Source organism: Syngnathoides biaculeatus, chromosome 17 (assembly GCF_019802595.1).
Source record: "Syngnathoides biaculeatus isolate LvHL_M chromosome 17, ASM1980259v1, whole genome shotgun sequence".
Classification (NCBI taxonomy): Eukaryota; Metazoa; Chordata; class Actinopteri; order Syngnathiformes; family Syngnathidae; genus Syngnathoides; species Syngnathoides biaculeatus.
In genome coordinates, this window is record NC_084656.1 from 9484803 (window position 1) to 9505959 (window position 21157).

Below are 21157 nucleotides of genomic sequence, written 5' to 3' on the forward strand. Positions count from 1 at the left end.
AGGGCAGCCCCACATTTCAGGGTTGCTCCACCCAGTGGGTAGACGTGACATGAGGGCGGTGTACATTAAAGATTTGAGTGCACGGGAAAGTTCCGGAAATCAGAAAAAGCATTCAGCTTGGTGCCTTTTTATACGAGTCTGTACTATATGAAGTGAGGTGTACTAGAGGCGAGACCACTGTCTTTTTGTTACCTGCTGGGGTCTCTCCACCAAGCACCAGCAACAACTGGGAGCCCTCGGGCCTCATTTCGGTGTAGCTCGTGAAAGTGCCAGCCTTAAAATAATCCAAAGCCTTCCTCTGCACATCCGCTGCTTGGTCGCTGCTCAAGTCAAACAAGGGCTGAATTCTATGGGCCATGGCGGGCAGCACAATTTCATTGTTGGACTAGAGAGGTGTGAAGGTAGGGCCAGTGAATTAGTCATGACTCTGGAACAGTGAGTGTAAATAATGCAAGATGGCAAGACCTACACAAAACTTGGTGTGCTGCGGGTTCAGGAAAGTCCACGTGGTGCCTCGAGGACCCCTCAAGAACACGCTAGACTTTTTCATGTCCACACGAACAGACAGGTTGCTGGAACACCAGGAATGAAAGATTGAAGACATGTACACTTCAGGAGGACGAGGGCAACAGACTACTTGGCTGCCTACCGAATATTGGCGTCCTCTGGGATATTGATGATATGAAGCTCTGATGTGGTGTCCTCGTCATTGGCAGAGGGGCCGCGTAGCAGCTGCTTCTCCGGCTCCGGTGGGGGGGAGCAGGACTTCAATGAAGACGTCAAGGGCGCGGCTTCAATCTTCATGAAGTGCTTTTCTGACGGATCTTCGCTTTGGAGCAGGCATTCTCGAGAACCACCTTTTGTTCCTGCACAAGTGTTTTGTTTTGAAATATGTGTGCATTCATTGACATTTCGGCTAAATAAAACATGCAGTGCTTGTAAAAGCCATGATCCAATCCAAGAAACATCATGATACTCGCTTTTGAGTGACAGCCAGAAGGTCATTTCTCTTTTATTTTTTTTCTTGCCACGTTTATGCAGCACAAGTAGTGTCAATCAACACAGCGCATTTATGAGATCCAGCATAGGGATGGATGAATCTACTGTATTAACGTTTGGTAATTTTTCCATCATTGTTTGATAGTAAGAGCCTAAAAAAAGAAAAAATAATCAGATTTCTTGGGGGTCTATTCACTAAAATGAAGATGGGGTGGGGGTGACTATTTGAAGGTCACCTTTATTTGAATAAACAATAGTATATTAAACCTTTCTGGGCAGGGGTGGCAAATTTGCAACAGGTTTAATATAATCGAAAATATCGAAAAAGTCCAGAGTATCATTTTCTGAATGTATCAGATTTTTTTCTCTGCAAAATTTTATTTGGTCCAGAGAGGGTTAACAAACCAAACAAACAGAAAAAGTTTGTGATATTCAGATGAAATTTCAGGATGAAACAGAAATGCACTAATGAGCACTATAACCTCTACACATTCTCTATATATTACCTGGTCGAAATAGGAAGGCATGGAAGTGAACATCTTTGGAAGTTTAAAAAAAAAAAAATGTTCATTTTGCTGTTCACCTCCTTAGAGAGCAGCCCATTTTGTAAAAAGCACTGAAACACTGAACAGTGGGACATGCATTAAAGCACTGAGGAGACATTCAAGTTCATTCGAAAAGGTTATTGTGGATTTTCGCTTTGATTTTCAATCCTGAGATGTCACAAGAAAGCCAAATACCTTGAAGTTTTTGCATATTATTGGATTAACTGGGTGTAAATAATTTTTCCAAACATAAATGTTAACTATGTGCATATTAAACAGCTTTTGACAGGAACCTCAGTCAGGACCTATTGAGAGTGTCAGCTACTACAAAGATTCCAATCATCGCTTCCATCTCCTTTAACATTCAGTTAATGTCTAGGAATGAAGGCATCAAAAATTATAATGGCCACAGTTATGTATTTTTCTGTTGGTAACATGCTCGGTGCGAATTTCATATCTATTTCTCTCTCTCTCTCTCTTTTGATCTCTTAACAGGGGAACTTAAATTTCCTATTCTAGCCTGCTTTCAAGTGCACACGCAAGACAGCAACAAGACTCCCAACATCCCCACACATGTCATGGAACATTACAACCTGTCCCTGCTACCTGATTTCCCAAATCCTTATAGTGTATGAGTCACTAAGAGTGCATAGTCACAGAAAAGTCAACATTATTGAGCTACTACTGTATTTCGCTGGATTGCACCAAACCTTAGTAAAGTAGCTTCTCCTCCTTTGAGCAATACCCATTCCTATGGAACAGCATATTACCTGGACCAGATTTTATCTGTGCCCATAATCCAATCATTTTTAAACCAAGCCTTAATATGCGCATTTCTCAAAAGGTCTCATATTTTACGAAACCAACTTCCTAGTATTTGGAAATTGCCTGTACATCGGTCCAGAAAATGTGAAATCTGAATTAAAATGGTCCAAGCACCCTGAGTTCTAGATCTTCATTTTTTTTGGCGACACAATGAATTTCTTGAACTGAGCTACATCACTAACGAAGATCTTTACAATCTCTTTCTGTCCCTAGCCAAGGCTCGCAACATAAACGAATGTGCTCTTGCAAATTGATATCCAACACGGAGATCAGAGGAACGGTGGGCGGTCTTAGTGAAATGTGGACTAAGTGGATACGAAACTGTGTCAAACAGAAGTACAGTAACTGTAAGAGGGGAGCTTTTTGGACACATGACAAAACAGAGGTGTTTTCTGAAATGAAACTGATAATTTTTTACCAAGTCCATGATAGAGTCATTCTATTGTGATCTAAATAGCTAAAATATGGGCACTTTATATTTAGGCCAGGGTTCATCAATGGAAAATGAAACAGTTTAACTGTTTCTGGGCAGGGGTTGCAAATTTGTAACAGGTTTAATATAATTGAAAATTTTAAGTCCAGAGTATCATTTTCTGAAAGTTTCAGATATTTTTCTCTCTGCAAAATTTTATTTGGTCCAGAGACGGTTAAAATAAAGCTAACGTAAATCTTGTAAAATTTGCCAAGGGGAATAAATGTGACAAAAAATATGCACCGGTTCAAGTAAAACTAATTCAACTTTCATAGGTTAACTAAAGAGAACAAAGAACAAAAATCTTCCCATGGTGGCACAGGACAAAATCAAACTATGTAAAATAGTATAATGTATACAGTATTTCATGAACATTTATAGTATTAGGAACTGCATCAATCATCCAATAGAAGGCTCGTACTCATCGGCATGTTTAAATTTAGGCGGGGACACGTGTAACATGATCCCTGAAGATAAACACCAACGAAATGGTTGGGGTGGGGGGGGTATAGAAGAGGAGGAAAAAGCAGATGCCAGTATCACCAGCATCCACCCTGATCCATGTTTGAGCTCTTCTGTGGCTCAATGTGCCTTAAGGAGGATTTGTTGGGGGAAATTATTGTGTTCACACAGGCGAGGGCAGCACAGTTCTCTAAGCTTTTTTTTTTTTTCTTCCCCACATTGCAGCAAATGACACACGTAATACTAGGAATGGCGTCCTCACCTTCTGTGGGCCTGGAGAGCAACAAACTGAGATTTTCCAATGTGGTGAAGGATGTAACACCGCCGAACCTGCGGGTGGCCCACCTCAGCAGCTCTTCATCCTCACTGGGGAAGTCGACGGAATGGATGTTGCTACGAGGCCCGTTGGTGTGTAAAACCAGTGTTGAGGTGTTGCTTTTCTGTTAGGTGTAGAAAAATTATCAAATTACCCCATTTTTTTTTAAAAGTGTCAATACCTATAAAAATACCCTGTCACCATCTAAAGGAGTCATTGGAGAACATTTTAATTCAACGACTGTCATTTGTGGAGGCAATGGGGAAAAAAAAAAAATAATAATCAAAAACCACTGTGTGCGATAATGTGTTACGTGTGTGGATACTATATACTGTATATTCAAAAGTTATTGAGATTGGTTAACAATTATTTTGAAATAGATTAAATACAAATCACTTAATGTGAAGGAAAATACATTAAAGATGGGTAGCTATATTTTAGTTAACTGGTAAGAGAAAAGGGAATAAATGCAACAAGTATTAAAACGGCTCTGGATACTTTTTCCTGTGACCTTTTTAAACATCCATACATTATCCATCCACTTTTTTTAGCCGCTCACCCTCACGTGGGTCGCGGGGAATGCTGGAGCCTATGCCAGCTGTCAACGGGCAGGATGCAGGGTACACCCTGAACTGGTTGCCAGCCAATAGAACAGTACCCCTCACAATCGCACCTAGGGTCAATTTATAGGATCCAATTAATGTTGCATGTTTTTTTGGGGATGTGGGAGGAACTTTCTAAACAACAACAAAAAAATATTGTCATTAGAAAATGTATTTTTATAAATATGTGGCTTAAAAAACAGTTATGGTAATTCTATCACTTTTATCATAACATGAGGGCTGTCACTTTCAAATCATTTGATTCTTTTATTGATTAATGATTAAACAAATCTCACTTTACTACGAACATGCATTTTATTCTCATTTATGAGGGATGAATTGGATATGTTGGTACTGTTTGGTATAAATTGGAATATAGAATTTGAAACCAAAAGGCTAAATGCTAAACTCTTAGCACGAGCATGCTAGCAATTAGCATTTGAGGCCCAAAAAAAAAAAAAAACAGCTGACTCATAAACATCATATAATATGTACGGTATTTTTCAGACTGTAAGTCGCAGGTTTGTTTTTTTTTCCATAATTTGGCAAGGGGTGCGACTTATTCTCCAGAGAGACTTATATGTGAAATTAACACATTATTACATCCATCCATCCATTTTTCGAGTCGCTTATCAGTTGTTTTCACACTGACAACCGTAAGACGGCGCTCTCGGCCCATGTATCTTTAACTTATAACTGAGACGGATGAAAAAATACCATTGAAGAGAAAATCATATTCAGCAGATTATTTTAAAGAACATGGGTTGCTGATATTGCTAAAGAATGATGACAAAAGGACTTCTTACCATGAATGCGACTTGTGGTGCTTCATACGTCATTAGATTAAGCTGCATGCAAGCTTTGAGAATTCCGTCAGTTTATCGTGAACTTTTTTCGATTTGATATCATAATGGTGCGATGGTGAACTGTCCTTGCCGACAAAGGCATGTCTTTTATTAGTTTGCTTGTCTTGTTTTTATGTGAAGTTGGCAAAATGTTTATAGGAAACATCGAGGATGAATGCTTTGGCATACTCCCCATCAGTGAATGTAGACACACAGCAGAACCCTCCCTCTCCACAAAGGCTGTCCGTTCTTGAAAACTTTGGTATGCCTCATATTTTTTTTTTCTTTGAGCGACGTTTGTCAAAAGCATTTCCATAACTACGTACTTGTTCCAACACAATCAGTGTTCGACTCGAAGCCTTTGGACTACGCCAACCTCACTAGGACAAACTCTCTTTGCATCATTGTGAGAGCACAGCTTACGGGTGAATCCACCATGCTACTTTCCAGGAAGTCATTGGATGGCTCGACAAAGTATGGGCTTCCATGGCAATGAAAACCATCCTGTTGCGATTCAGAAAGGCTGGAATAGGCTAGTTGTAACTGCAACCGATGAAGAGTCTGACGTAAGCGACGTAGAAAAGGAAGCGGCGCGTCATCAACCCCTGAAAGTGGCAGACTTGTTTAGAAGAGACACCAAGGATGAACATTTCATTGGATTTTAGTAATTCGGTATTTGGAGTGACACGAATGGTTTTGGTAAACTTCTTAGTGTGTTATTTATGATATAGTTATCGGAATAACTTTTAATATGTTAACATACCAGGCACGTTCTCAGTTGTCTCATGTAACATAAGCATACCATTCAGCCTGTTGTTACCTCTATTTTATTTTTATTTTAAATTGTTCATCATGTAAATTTTAAATTATATGTCTGTTCTTGGTGTTGGATTTTATCAAATAAATTTCCCCTAAAATACAATTTATACTCCAGTGCGACTTCTATGTTTTTTTCTTCTTTTTAATGGATTTTATGGCTGGTCTGACTTGTATTCCGGAGCAACGTATAGTCCATAAAATATGGTACATTGTCTGAAAATTTACTTACAGATGCTCTTTTAGAAAAATGAATTGGCCCGACATGACATGCATCTGTAATAAATCTCTGAAAGATACATGGGTTCCAGGCGGAAGTTTTTTAAAAAATGTTGGCGGAGCCTCATAGCAGATATTTTCTGTCGACCTATTTTTAAAGTCGATTTAGGTCATTACAGTTTCTTCCCCAGCCCTATACAATATTATGACATTTTTGTGACACTAAATAGACATTGTTTTTGTAATTTTACAATTTTTGTTTTAATATTCACAGACAAATGTCTAGACGTGAACATGTACCTTGATCTAAAACATAAATTGCAATCATTGAAGAATATAACTATTTGAACACCCTGCTATATTGCAAGTTCTCCAACATGGAAATTATGGAGGGGTCTGAAATTTTCATCGTAGGTGCATGTCCACTGTGAGAGCGATAATGTAAAAAAGAAAAAAAGAAATCACAATGTATGATTTTTTAACAATTTGTGTGATACAGCTGCAAATAAGTATTAAAGTAATAATAATTTCAACACCAGCGAAAACAAATGTTAATATTTGGTACAGTAGCCTTTGAAATTACAGAGGTCAAACATTTCCTGTAGTTGTTCACCAGGTTTGCACACACTGCAAGAGGGATTTTGGACCACTCCTCCACCCAAATCTTTTCTAGATCAGACAGGTTTCTGGGCTGTCGCCGAGAAAAAGAGAGTTTCAGTTCCATTCAAAGACTTTCTATTGGGTTGAAGTCTGGAGACAGGCCAAGCCATGACAGAACCTTGATATGCTTCTTACGGAGCCACTCCTTGGTTTTCCTGGCTGTGTGCTTTGGGTAATTGTCATGTTGAAAGACCCAGCCATGACCCATCTTCGATGCTCTGACTGAGGGGAAAGTGGTCTCTCAAAAATCTCACAATACATTGCCATGGTCATTCTCTACTTAACACAGTGCAGTCCTCCTGTCCCATGTGCAGAAAAAACACCCTCAAAGCATGATGCTACCTACCACCCTCATGCTTCACAGTGGGGATGGTGTTCTTGGGATAGAACTCATTATTAGTCTTCCTCCAAACACGCTGAGTGGAATTATGACCAAAAAGTTCCATTTTGGTCTAATCTGACCACAAAACTTTCTCCCATGACTCATCTGTATCATCTGTAGTTAAGAAGGGCCTTGACATGTGCTGGTTGAAGCAGCGGAACCTTCCGTGCCAAGCATAATTTCAAACCATGACATCTTAGTGTATTACCAACAGTCACCTTGGAAACGGTGGTCCCAGCTCTTTTCAGGTAATTGACCAAGTCTTGCCGTGTTGTCCTGGGCCGGTTCCTCACCTTTCTAAGAATCATTGAGACCCCATGAGGTGATATCTTTCATGGGGCTGCACTCCGATTGACAATGACCGTCATGTTTGGGTTCTTCCATTTTCTAATGACTGCGCCAACAGTGGACCTTTTTTCACCAAGCTGCTTGGGAAGTTCTCCGTAGCACTTTCCAGCCGTGTGGAGTTCTACAATTTTGTTTCTGGTGTATTTGGACAGCTTTTTAGTCTTGGCCATGTTACAAGTTTGAGTCTTACTGATTGTATGGGGCGGACAGGTGTTTTTATGCAGCTAACGACCTCACATGTGCATTTGATTCAGGATAATACATGGAGTGGAGGTGGACCTTTAAAGGCGGACTAACAGGTCTTTGAGGGTCAGAGTTCTAGATAGACAGGTGTTCAAATACTTATTTGCAGCTGTATCACAATTTTTAAAATAAATAAATAAAAAAAAAATCATACATTATGATTTCTGGATTTTTCTTTTTAGATTATCTCTCTCACTGTGGACATGGACCTATGATGAAAATTTCAGACTCCTCCATGATTTCTAAGTGGGAGACCTTGTATATAGCAGGGTCTTCAAACTCTCACTGTAATTTTCAGAGTTTTCACAAATTCTAAATATGGTTAAGTATTATTGTAAAACAATACATAATGTATGCACATAGTAAAAGCTTTAGAGGTACAGCTTGGTGGTTTGTGACAGTTGCCATCTGTCTGGGTCTCAGTTCAGCTTAAAACCCGAAAACTCTTTTTTGCGCGAGTGAGAAAAGTCATGCATTATTGTTACATTTCCAAAATAGCACCTTTTTGCAACAGTAAATTAAATTTCCAATTTCTGGAAAAACAAAGTAAGGTAGTTGCCAAACCCTGGAGATTGTGTCACTGTATTGTGCATTTTTTTATGATTTTTTTTCAATTAATAATCACATTTTCTGTGTTACAATCAAATTACAGCATGATTTTCTTTTTTCCCTTCCATAGGATGAATCAACATAATCAACTGAATCCCAACGATCAGTTCATTGATTATTATGCCGGTCCAATTTTAGTAAATAAGGTGGTGATTTTGGGAAAAAAAAAAAAGAGGAAGAAAGCTGAGGTCATAGTTGAAAGCGGAGTGTCACCATTGTTTCTATTTCTATTTGCCTCCAGCATTCTCAGACATTGACCCCCCCCCCTCTCTCTCTCTTTCTTGTTTTCTCATTCACTTATTTGCCCCCACCCAGCTCTCCTTCACATCTATTCTCCCGTTAGAAAAGAAATGTTTATTATGGTTAAGCGTCCACAGGCCCGGTTGCACAACCCACTTTGGAGCCAAGGTCTTTCCTTCGCTTCCTGACTGGGGCCAGGAAATGGGACCTTTTTTAGCATTGTGCGTCACCACGGTCGACTGGAATCTGGCTCCATACAAGGTATAAATATATACATCCACTCCGCCGATGAGACACTTCCGCGTCTGGCCTAATGGGCAGTAATGGACTTTATCCCTTACACGAGAGGGACTGCATATGTATGAATACGTATGCAAAAAGATCCATGCAATAAATAATGAAAACATTGGCTGTCAATATCCCTTTGGATTTGAATGGAGTTTAACATGATATGGCAACAGACTACTACACGCAACCTGTGAAGGTTAACTGTTACCCTTTTAACCTGCCAGCTAGGATAGGCTCCCTTATCCTTGTGAGGATAAGCCGCTTGGAAAATGGATGGATGGATAGATGGATTAAAGTTTTCCTGCATATCATGATCACTAACAATTTAATTGGAATTTCATCATATTACAATTTATTATTGTAAAATTCCAACTTTACTCTTTTAAAGTATGTGTACTTATACAAATTCTGACTTTTCTTTAAAAAAAAAACAAAAACTTGAGAGACGAGGTACCGCTCCCTTCTTATAATTTATAAATATAAATATAAATAATTTTACAATTACGCCTTCTCACAAAATTATGTTATTAGCATTTCATTGAGTAATGTTTGTCTTAAGTTTTTATCAGGTCTCTATGTAATAACGTTCTGAAAATGTTTTTGTAAAATTCAGAATTTGTTTTAATGAGTATCCAAACGAGTACCAGAACAAGAAACTCGGCCTGAATGAAAGACATTTCATTTAATATTACGACTTAATTTACATTTTTTGTTGTTTGAATGGCATTTTTTTTATACCATGTACAAATTACAACTATTTGTAAAGCGTTTCTTCTAAACAGGTTTATTTTTGTATTACGTTTTCCCACATACCAATATGATTCCTCCTTTCACAATTTAACAGGAATTAGTATTTCCTGTAGTATATTTTTACCTTAAATTACATATTTGTTAAAAACCAAATTGCAATGTTTTTCCTGCCATTTTAATGCTTTGTTTTAAAATATTGTATATTTTCATAATGTTATGACTTCATTATGATGAAAATTTTGCGTTTCTCCCAAAAGTCTTAAATCAGTTTAAAAAAAAAAAATTTGAAGAATTTTCCTGTCTAATGAAAACATTATTATGGCTCTCGTAGGACTAAAACCGACTGTGTTACTGTGTTTTCTTTGTTTTATCTTTCAGACACAAAGTGACTTTTCTGCGTTTTTGGGTTGGCAACAGACAGAATACAAATGATAACCGGGTCAAAACTTGATCCTGGGAAGAAAAAAAAAAGTGAAAGTGCTGAGTCTCCTAAACGCCTTATCTTTTTGTGGCTTTTGTGTTAGTGTAAGTCACAGAGGTCGCACGCACACTCGCACTGGCTTGTTTGAGTGTGTCAGCCAGAAAAAAAGAAAGACCGCTGAAAGGCGAGCCAGCCTGCAGGGAGTCATTGGTTCTTGTGTAACCGTTTCACTGAAGCAGGCAGCAAAAATAGTATGTATGACGGGAAATCTACCAAAAATAAAAAAAGGGGAACTCCAGTCGTTGCGGAATTCAAAGACAGGAATTCTTTAAAACAAGTAATCAACGCGTCGATTGTGATCGACAGGTAGATCTCTGTGCCAATCACAGTAGATCGCGCGTCATTCTCAAATGTAATTTATTTTCATATTTGAAATACTTTTTGCGTGGAGATTTACAACTGTGTTCATTTATTTGGCTCACCAAAGGGTGAATTGTAATATTCATTATTTTCTTCATTTAATTATTAAAAGCATAAAAAGGTTTGGCTTCGAGTGAGCTTGCAAACCTGACAGAGGTAATCTGACTTTTTCTGCTCCAGAAAAAAAAGTTAATTTACTTCCATCTGTAATGGCAAAGCGAATTCCTTTTCAAGTAACCAAATGGGAAGAAAATTTTGGAAATAATGTGCATCTATAAACAAACGAGGCAACGACGAGCTGCTCATGACAACTTTGAAGACATTTATCCATATGACCCTGAGTGTAGACGCAAGGAATTAGACAATTTAAAGCATAGCAATTGCTTTTCACAATGCTGCTAGCCAAAAGCAAGCCCACGACAGAAACGGTTTTCTAATTTAGCCATTTATTGGCAACAACTCAAGAAACCATATTCTATATATACAACCATATTATACACATACATACATACATATACACACACACACACACACACACACACACACACACACACACACACACACACACACACACACACACACACACACACCCTGCCTCTTGCCCTATGACAGGTGGGATCGGTGCCAGCACTCCCACGACCCTTGTGAGGAAAAAGAGGCTCAGAAAATGGATGACTGTTCTAATATTTTTTTTCCTATTGTGTGTGGCTATAATAATCCTTTGGAGCATTCCTACTACATAATTTTTTAACAAACAAATACAATTCCGTGCGACAAATAGTGAAATGGGTGTGTGCAGACTATTTGCCATAAACTATGACTGAAGTGAGGCGTCAATGTCCCATAGTTAGCGTTTGCGAGACAGACCTTGAGACAATCTGTTCCAACTGTGATGCATGTCCTGTGATGCAGAGCAGCTGCTGTTTTCTCTGACACTGGACTTAAACGTTTATCCCCCAGTGATGTGGCTCATCCCTCAAAACAAAACAAAAATTTGAACAAAACATTCCGTGGTCCCAGGGTAACGTTGTCCAGACCCTCAGTTAGGCACGATAACGGTTGGGCTATCACACAACTCTCAGCATATCTGACAGAAACGACATTTCTTCCAACAGTACACAACGTTTTGCATTGGCTCACTGCTTTTTTTGTGTTAAAAAAAAAATAATTAAATTGATGTCTTCAACTTTCACTCATGGTAACAATTTCAACCTCCACTATATCACAGTTCATCTTCCGCAGCTTCACTAGAACATTTTTGGTGGGGGAAATGTGCATTTTACACAAAAAATTAAACTAAATGGTATCCGAATTATTTCATGCATTACGGGTTTCTCATTTTCATTTTTTTTTTTTTTTGCATTTGTTTTGGTCAAGAGTTTTGATTTCAGCGCGTTACTAATTTTGAGATTATATATTAAAATACCTGCAGGGAAAGTCATTTCTTTCTTTTTGAGGTTTATAATTGTTACATAAATCTGCTTTGTAATGTAAATCAATTTCCTAAGATCCAGTTTTGTACATTTAGTAACTTTGATACAAGAAACTTGAACATACGAACTGCATTTACATTCGTCATTGCACCATCAATCTGAACAAACTGTGTCTGTAAGTCCTTTAAGAGTCCACCAGAACTGGTGTCTATTCAAAACATTTCTCAACAACTAATGTTTATGTAATGACAAGAGCTAAATCCTCCTTCCAGGCTGTGATACCGGCAGGGCCCGACACCAGTAGCAGGATGTGAGGCGGCGAAGAGCACATTTGTCAATCAAGAAAACACTTAGCGGGGCAGACAAAGTTCAAGACCACAAAAGAAAAGTGCTACATGTGCAAAAATTCTGGAAGGGACAAAAAGTGTACAAAAACTGTAATCCATGTGTGGGTACGCACATTTTGGAGACGAGAAACCGTAGCGATGCATGACGTAGCATATAGGAGCCATTCCTCTCACACAATCAGTTTCAACATCAAACGTCAATTATGGATTAGATTTTGCACTGTGTATGACTGTTGCTGTGTTGTCTGTGCTTTATTTTTTAATAATTATCTTCCTTGTGCCTTCAAATTGCCCTCGGCGATAAAGTAGACTCAGTGATCGATCAACTTCAGATTGATCTAATGCAAAATGAAATTGGTGTCTTGACGCTGGGGTGCAATTATTTTTATTGGCATCAACTTCTACAGTGAAGAAAACAAGTATTTGAACACCCTGCTATATTACAAGTTCTACCACTTAGAAATCATGGAGGGGTTTGAAATTTTCATCGTAGGTATATGTCCACTCAGAGAGATAATCTAAAAAGCAAAATCCAGAAATCACAATGTATGATATTTTTTACGATTTATTTGTGATACAGCTGCAAATAAGTATTTGAACACCTATCAACTAGAACCCTGCCCCTCAAAGACCGGTTAGTCCGCCTTTAAAAGTCCACCTCCACTCCATGTACGATCCTGAATCGGATGCACATGTGTAAAGTCGTTAGCTACATAAAGACATCTGTCCACCGCATACAATCAGTAAGACTCAAACTTATAAAATGGCCAAGACCAAAGAGCTGTCCAAAGACACCAGAGACAAAATTGTACAACACCACATGGCTGGAAAGGGCTACGGAGAAATTGCCAAGCAGCTTGGTGAAAAAAAGTCCACTGCTGGAGCAATCATTAGAAAACAGAAGAACATAAACATGATGGTCAATCTCAATCGGAGTGGAGCCCCATGCAAGATATGACCTCGTGGGGTCTCAATGATTCTTAGAAAGGTGAGGAACCGGCCCAGGACAACACGGCAGGACTCAATTACCTGAAAAGAGCTGGGACCACCGTTTCCAAGGTGACTGTTGGTAATAGACTAAGACATCAGGATGTCTATCCATACTGTGAAGCATGGGGGAGGTAGCATCATGCTCTGGTGGTGTTTTTCTGCACATGGGAAAGGACGACTGCACTGTATTAAGGAGAGAATGACCATGGCAATGTATTGTGAGATTTTGAGAGACCACTTTCCCCTCAGTCAGAGCATTGAAGATGGGTCATGGCTGGGTCTTTCAACATGACAATGACCCAAAGCACACAGCCAGGAAAACCAAGGAGTGGCTCCATAAGAAGCATATCAAGGTTCTGGCATGGCCTGGCCAGTCTCCAGACCTCAACCCAATAAAAAAAATCTTTGGATAGAACTGAAACACTCTGTTTCTCGATGACAGGCCAGAAACCTGTCTGATCTAGAAAAGATTTGTGTGGAGGAGTGGTCCAAAATCCCTCTTGCAGTGTGTGCAAACCTGGTGAACAACTACAGGAAATGTTTGACCTCTGTAATTTCAAACAAAGGCTACTGTACCAAATATTAACATTTGTTTTCGCCGGTGTCCAAATTATTATTACTTTAATACTTATTTGCAGCTGTATCACACAAACAAATTGTTGAAAAGAAAAAAAATCATACATTGTGATTTCTAGGTTCTTCTTTTTTAGATTATCGCTCTCACGGTGGACATACACATAGGATGAAACTTTCAGACCCCTCCAACGATTTCTAAGTGGGAGAACTTGCAATATAGCAGGGTGTTCAAATACTTATTTTCTTCACTGTATGTCTGACTGTTTTTTTTGTTACTATTTGTTCTACAGTCCATCCTCCCTGCGTTTCCTTTTTACTTGTTGTGGAGCTTCCAAAGCCACCTTCCTTGCCAATAAGCATGTCTACTTCCGTCTCCAAGAAGTTTTTATTTGGCCAAATTGTTTCTGCTGTCATAAATTCATCTTTTGTGATCTGATTTTGTATGTTTGATCTTGTCACAGGAGCAACCTGTGCACTTTCCTAAGTGAAACTGTAACTGGTCAAGGAAAATGTGTGTATCACAATAATACCTAACTGGTGTGTATAATAGTAGTAGCAATATAGCCTTTTTTATTTGTCGCCCTATATGTGCCTTTGTGGTTGTAATTTCATTTTCAACTTTTGTGCATACACACACTGTAATACTCCACCATATTCTTTGCTTAGTGAGGCGCCTGGACTGTGGAATTTACAATCTTACCAAATTCAGCACATGCAGCTGCTTTGGGATGAAGTTTACTGGAATTTACTGCATTATGGCATCACAAACCAAAAGGAAAATGTTACTCACATAAATGTTCACACCAGCGTTGATCTGGTATAGACCGTGGGCACTGTCCCGTGATGTGATGATCAGGTTCATGGGTTTGGCGTCAGTCATATTCAGAGAGAACAACTTAACGTCCTAAAAGAAAATTAAAAGCAACACAATTGACATTGAGGGGAAAAAAAAAGTGTGCATGTTGCTCTATCACCATGAATAATTATGCAATGCAGAATGTGGTGAGCAATGAGTCGATTTTATATGCAAATGTTCCACTGCTTAAGCATAAGAATGAGACAATGACCAGTAATACTTATAATAGAGCTTCATAATAAGGCGCTAACGGTCCTGTTGCAGGGGAGGTTTGGCAGTAGATGAGAACGCGGCCCGTGATAAGGGAAAGATGTTCCAGCGAAGCGGCGTAAATATTTCCCCCCGCGCTGTCAAAGCGTCCCAGTGAGGGTTACAGAAGAGCCAAGTAATGAGGTTCGCTGAGCATACACAGTGTTGCGCAAACAAAGCACAACTTTGTGGGATGGGACACCATCTTCTTTGGGATCAATGTAATGAATAGAGTAGAAAAAGCATACAGTGGCGATGTGATGTTTAAGGACACTCGACAGATTTTCAATTAACGCATTACCTCAAATGTGCACCTCCCTTTTCTCAATGAAGAACAGTAACTGATGACATCAGTTCATAAATGCCAGTGTTCAAAAAACTCAAAGGGATATGTGCTGAAAGTTGAACTCTTTTGCTAAGCGAAACAGCAGCACCGAACAAAGCATATAAAAAGCGTCAGATAAATTTACTGTACGTTCAAAGACAATCCACATACCAGGAGACATTATTGTAATGCTATATTGCTAACCAGTTATGAAATGATAAACACAAACTTACGTAATAGAAATGACTATGTCCTGAATATATTCCAGAAAGTAAAAAGCTTGCTCTACACATGTCATGGACACGCATTGTACCATCATAGGATACGATAGCTGTTCTCACCAGTTAGGCTTACTTATAATAATGGCTAATTTGCAAAATACAAATCAACATCTGGAAATAACCCACAAAGTAAAAAGAAAAAGAAAAGAAATGAAAACAACACGCTTTGTTAGCGTGAAACATACTACCTTATGATTCACATAACACCGTCTATCACCAATGAGTCCAGATAAAGACAACCATGCACAATAGAAATATGACCAAGCATGGGACAGAGAGTAGGACGCAAATACAGGACGCCCAGCCAATGACATGATTTCAAGGGTGGTTTTATTCCAGGCAGTGGTCACACAGAGGTAAGCAGCTCAACAAAGCAAAGGCTCAAAAACATGAGGCAAAAGCAGAGGTAAAAAAAACATGAAAATGGGGTTGGATGATTATTAGGCAAAACAAAACTTAACTAGACTTGTCTGTGGTGGCAGAGGAACGCTGGCTGTGGCAACGAAGTAAATACACAACAAGAAGCTCGTATACTCACCCAGACTAATGCAGTCTCAAACAACTGGCCACTAACAAAACAACACACAAGGCTTAAAAACATGGCATAATTAGAGCCAATGAGGCACAGGACAGTGGTCTGGCCACGCGCCTGACACATATGACTACAAACAGAAGATTCAAATAAATCCAGAGTACCTTCAGTCACACACAATAAAGGCATCATCGCTCGTGTCCTGAGTTTTTCCATAACAACCACCATGCACAATTGAAATAAAGAGAATGACTAGAAATAATAGTCTAAAAAACAGAAGTCCACGGCACTCATCTTCAGACACACTTCCATCTCAAGTGCTACCCCAATGCAGCCTCTGCTCTTGCCATTTGATCATAATCAACAATTGAAATAAGGTTTAAAAAAAAATAAGTCACACAGGCATGGCTTGGGAAAAGCCACAAGCACTCTATCATATGAATAATGCAACAGCTGTTTTCGCCAGTTATTTATGAAAATAAAAAACTTGCATCATCAAAATAAACACCTAGAAACAAACCAGTTAGGGGGAAAGAAGTCCATGACATGCTTGGTCAATTGTAGCCATATAATGTAGTATCATGTGATTAATGCAATTATTCATGTCACCAGTTATTCAAGATAACTCCCACATTAAATGATAAAAATTAACTTAATCAGATATAATCCCCAAATGGTACACTCGCGCACAAGTACAATGGACAATCACAGCGACATCACATCTCTCAGCAGCTATTAACTGTGCAACCGCATGATGACCAAAAACTGAAACTAGTCCAAGAAGCAAAAATAAAATTAATAAAAGATTAAAAAACAATCTTCCTTTCTGATTAATGTGGTGGGTGCTCTTGCCAGTCACGCATGACAACCATGCCCTTGTACAATCCAAATGAACAAGTAAAAATAATCAGCAGATGCAAAATGCAACAAAAAAGAAGCAAATTGTATCAGATAATCAATGCCATTGCTCCTGTTGTCAGTTTTTCATGGAAACTGCCACCATAAACAATTGGAATAAACAGTTGTAAAAAAAATAAAAAATAATGGCCCCCTTCCCACCCTTACATTTTTGCATTGTTTCCGCCACTTCAATGCTGAAGATCAACAACCAAATGTAAATATGAAACCAATGTAAACCAAGTGAATTTAAGATGTTTTTTTTTCATTTGTTTTTTTAAATGGTGATTTAATTTATTAGGGAAAAAAATATTGAAAGTTGCCTGGCTTTGTGTGAAAAGGTATTTACCACCCTTGTTAAAATCATGAAATAATTGTGGCTAATTCCAAGATTAAAAAATTAATCAATTTTCACTGATCTCACCAGGCTTGATTAACTTTAAACCGGTTTAATCATGAAATCACTTAAAAAGAATCTTTCCCAACAAAATCAGGTTCGGCAAAAGATCTAAAATAGTTGCAACAGAAAAACACGATCCAAAGAAATTCCAGAACAGGCGAATTGACACCTATCATTCTGGAAAAGGTTACAAAAGCAAAGATTACCCCAAGAGAACAGCAATGACTCATCAAGGAGACCGCAAAGGAACTAACGACAACTTCTAAAGAACTCCAGACGTCCGTTGCCTCATTGAGGTCAGTGTTCATGATGCAAAAATAATGATGAGACTGAGCAAAAACGGTATCCAGTGGAGAGTTACAAGGCTAAGATTGCTGATCAAAAATAACAAAGATTTGCCTTTTTCAAAAACATCACAATCATTCAAGACTTTGTGGAAAATATACAGACTGACTAGATGAAGGTTGACCTATTTGGAAGGTGTGTCGTCCCTCCCTTACATCTGGCGTAAATGTAGCACAGCATTTAAGAAAAAGAACATAGCAAAAGTCAAACATGGTGCTGGTAGTGTGATGGTTGAGCTGCTTTCTCCCCCAGGACCTGGAACTTGCTGTGCCTGACAGAAAAGCCTGAAGGACAATCCTCAAACATCAGTTTGTGACCTTCAGCTGAAGTGCACTTGTGTTTTGCTGGAGGAAAATAATTCAAAACACACCAGTAAGTCAACTTCCAACTGGCTTGAAATAAAAAAAATAGTTTTGGTGTGGCCTCGTCAAAGTCCAGAACTGAATCTGACCGAAATGCAGTGGAGTGACCTTAAAGTGGGCCTGTCATAAAATGGATGATTTTTGGTATATTATTAATGAAAAACCCACAGCCAATATGGTCCCATGTGTTTTTTCGCCACAAAACATGATTTTGACGTATACAGCTTTTTGTAACTCCCGCCGTGAAAATCCTCTCAGGGATTTGTTTTCGAGAAGAAGCAGGAAGTGACAAAGGACAGCGGCGCCCCATTAGTTTTACCTCCGGGAAGGGAGCTCGTTGTTGAATTAGAATGGAATTACCCTTCATAAGTTTGAAAGAGACCCTGTTCGTTGTGAAAAATGGATTGCACGGGTGCAGAGGACGAGAGCTTTGTGGGTTCCAAATCACGGGTAGGTGTGTATACAGCTACTAAAAAAAAATAAGTTTGGGGCGGACCACGTAATCGGTCTCTCTCATAACGTAGCAAAAGATCCGCGTGTGAAATGTGTTGACGTGCGCATACAGCTACTAAAAAAATAATAGTTTGGGGCGGACCACGTAACTGGTCTCTCTCATAACGTAACAAAGGATCCGCATATGAAATGTGTCGATGTGCGCATTGCCCAGCCAACAATGTCTCACTCAGCTCCGTCTCGATAGTGTTCATCGCGTACTGCGGCGGCTTTGAACATACCCCTAAAAGTGGCATGGCTCGGCTCCACCTTCTCCTCATATACCATGGCGCCGAAAATCATTCGGCGGTCACAGCTTCTGCGAAGGCTGCGCGTCGGGCTTTGCGACGGGGGTGGCTCTCGACTGCGTTCATCGAGAACTGTGGCGTCTGTGAACCCCTCCCTAAAGCAGCACCGCTCGGCCCTGTCATAAGCCACACCGCCCGGCTGCGATGAGCCGCGATGGCTCATCTCCGTCACGGAAGTGGATCGGACGGGGATGCGGTTTGGCCGTGATCTCATATCATCTGAATATGGCTCAAAACAATAGCGTAATATTGCCCTGAGGGCTTGAAATAATAGTGTAATATTGCCTCGATAACTTCACTTGGTTGTGTGGTGTTGTCCATTTCGAAAAGACCTTCGGTGTCAGAAGGGGCGTTGGAAAAATCCGAATATGTCTGCTGTTTGGCTTACATAGTAGCAGGCACTGCGCGTATTCAACGGCGGAAGTGACGATGACGTCAAGGACAGAGGACGCGACTAATATGGCGACCACTTGGATGTCGAGGGACACTCAATTGTGCAACTTTGTGCATGGATGACGCACTCTCCGCTCACTTTTTTTTTTTCTCGTATAGACATTGAAGTGAATACTGTTTTATGTATTTTTCATTACAATATCTATTTTACAATGTTTACAGGGATGACAGTCCCACTTTGAAAAAAAAGACAGTTTACGCTCCTAAAACCTCCATGTTTGCTGGATTCAAACAATTCTGCAAGGCAGAGTAGGGCAAAATATCTCAGCAGAGATGTGGGACTCATTGCCGGTTATAGAAAAATGTTGGATTTCAGTTGGCGGTGTTCAGGATGCCACTACCAGTTAGGAGGCCATTACTTTTCACACAAGGCAATGTGTGGAATATATATTTTTAAATAAATAAAAATCATAATTTAAAAACAGGATTTTCTGTTAATTTTTACTATATTTGTCGGAATTGTAGATTTGTTTGGTGATCTTAAAGTGTTGAAACAGGAAAAAAATGTAAGAATTTAAGAGGGGGGCTTAAACGTTTTCCACATCACTAACTACAAATTATTCTGTGTAAAAAAAAATAATAAAAATCACAGTCACACATACCATACATTACTGCACCTCTCACCAGTTATTTATAACAGACAGCGGACCAGAAACACTAGACAAAATTAATATCTCATTATTTGTATGTCTACATGTGACCATGTTAATGTAACTGGACCTGCCAATGATGCTCATTCCTTGCGCAAGGGATCCAAATTGTAATAAAACCATTTACCTCCTCTACTGCCGCATCCTGACAGCGTCGATTCAATTAACAAGACTTCTAATTGGCTTGGAGAAGTGTGACGTTTGTTTGAAGTGTTAAAAATAACTTCCAGCTGCAGTCGAGTTTGACTTACACTTCTTAGTGTATTACATAATCAGCCTTGGGTGTGACAGCTATGCAATGTCAACACGTCTTGGGAACAAGCGGCAGTCACTTTCTCAGTGCAGATGCTAACAAGGTAAAATGCGCCTGCTATTTATAAAATTGCCGGACCGTGCAGGAAATGTCAAACGCAAATGAGAACTCGTGAGCCACATTATTTGCTGCTGGGTGGTTTCAGAACACTAAAACAATGAACAAAAGCAGTGCTCATTTACTTATTCAACTCTAGATTAGGGTGCTATATAGAACATCAAAAAATATAACTAGTATATTTAAAGAGTTTGAAACAAACTAAAAAGCACACTGTTGTGGAGAAACACATTAATACAGCAATAACTGTTATACACTTTGTGGAACGATTAGGTCTCGTAGTTACCCTGAACATCAAGACGTAAGCACACCACATTGCGGTGTAACTATCTCAGAGTCAACTAACGCTGTCGTTAATGATACCATCTCCGCTTATCTTCAACACAGTACACGGAATAGTTTATAACAATTGTGGAAATTAAACAAGGATGCACACACCATTTTGCAGTGACCACATCAGAGTTAACTGGAACAGAACCCAGTCACCAATTACCACAGAACATGAGATTGTCTTTCATACAAGCGTAGCGCACTTCTTTGAAAAATGTTTTGAAATTTGTACCTGGAAACCCACAACCTCGTGGAGCAACCAGCTAGTAGTTCATCGTATTAGTTCTCAACCGTTGTCACCTTGAGACGCACATTTTTCTATTGCTGCTATGTCGCAAACCACTGTTACAGACGTTGAGAAAATTTCTGTAATGCTTCTCCTCACCAGAGTCGCAGGCAGGCTGGAACCCATCAAACCGAAGTTTGACATCAATAGTTCATTTTTTGAAATATAGGCTGCAGACGAAGGGAACTGTCATTTTAGTGTTTTGGGGGATGT

At 39.3% G+C, this 21157-nt stretch overlaps 1 protein-coding gene across 7 annotated transcripts in view; it reads right to left on the minus strand.

Annotated features, from left to right (window-relative positions):
* Positions 1 to 21157, minus strand: part of eng (endoglin) — a 62505-nt gene that overhangs the window by 9960 nt on the left and 31388 nt on the right. For all 7 annotated transcript variants that reach the window (XM_061800447.1, XM_061800442.1, XM_061800441.1 and 4 more), the window contains exons 4-8: positions 14599 to 14712; positions 3566 to 3743; positions 650 to 866; positions 470 to 572; positions 193 to 385 (exon numbers count right to left, since the gene is read on the minus strand). In XM_061800447.1, the coding sequence (XP_061656431.1) occupies positions 193 to 385; positions 470 to 572; positions 650 to 866; positions 3566 to 3743; positions 14599 to 14712 (805 nt within the window). The remainder of the gene's footprint in view (positions 1 to 192; positions 386 to 469; positions 573 to 649; positions 867 to 3565; positions 3744 to 14598; positions 14713 to 21157) is intronic.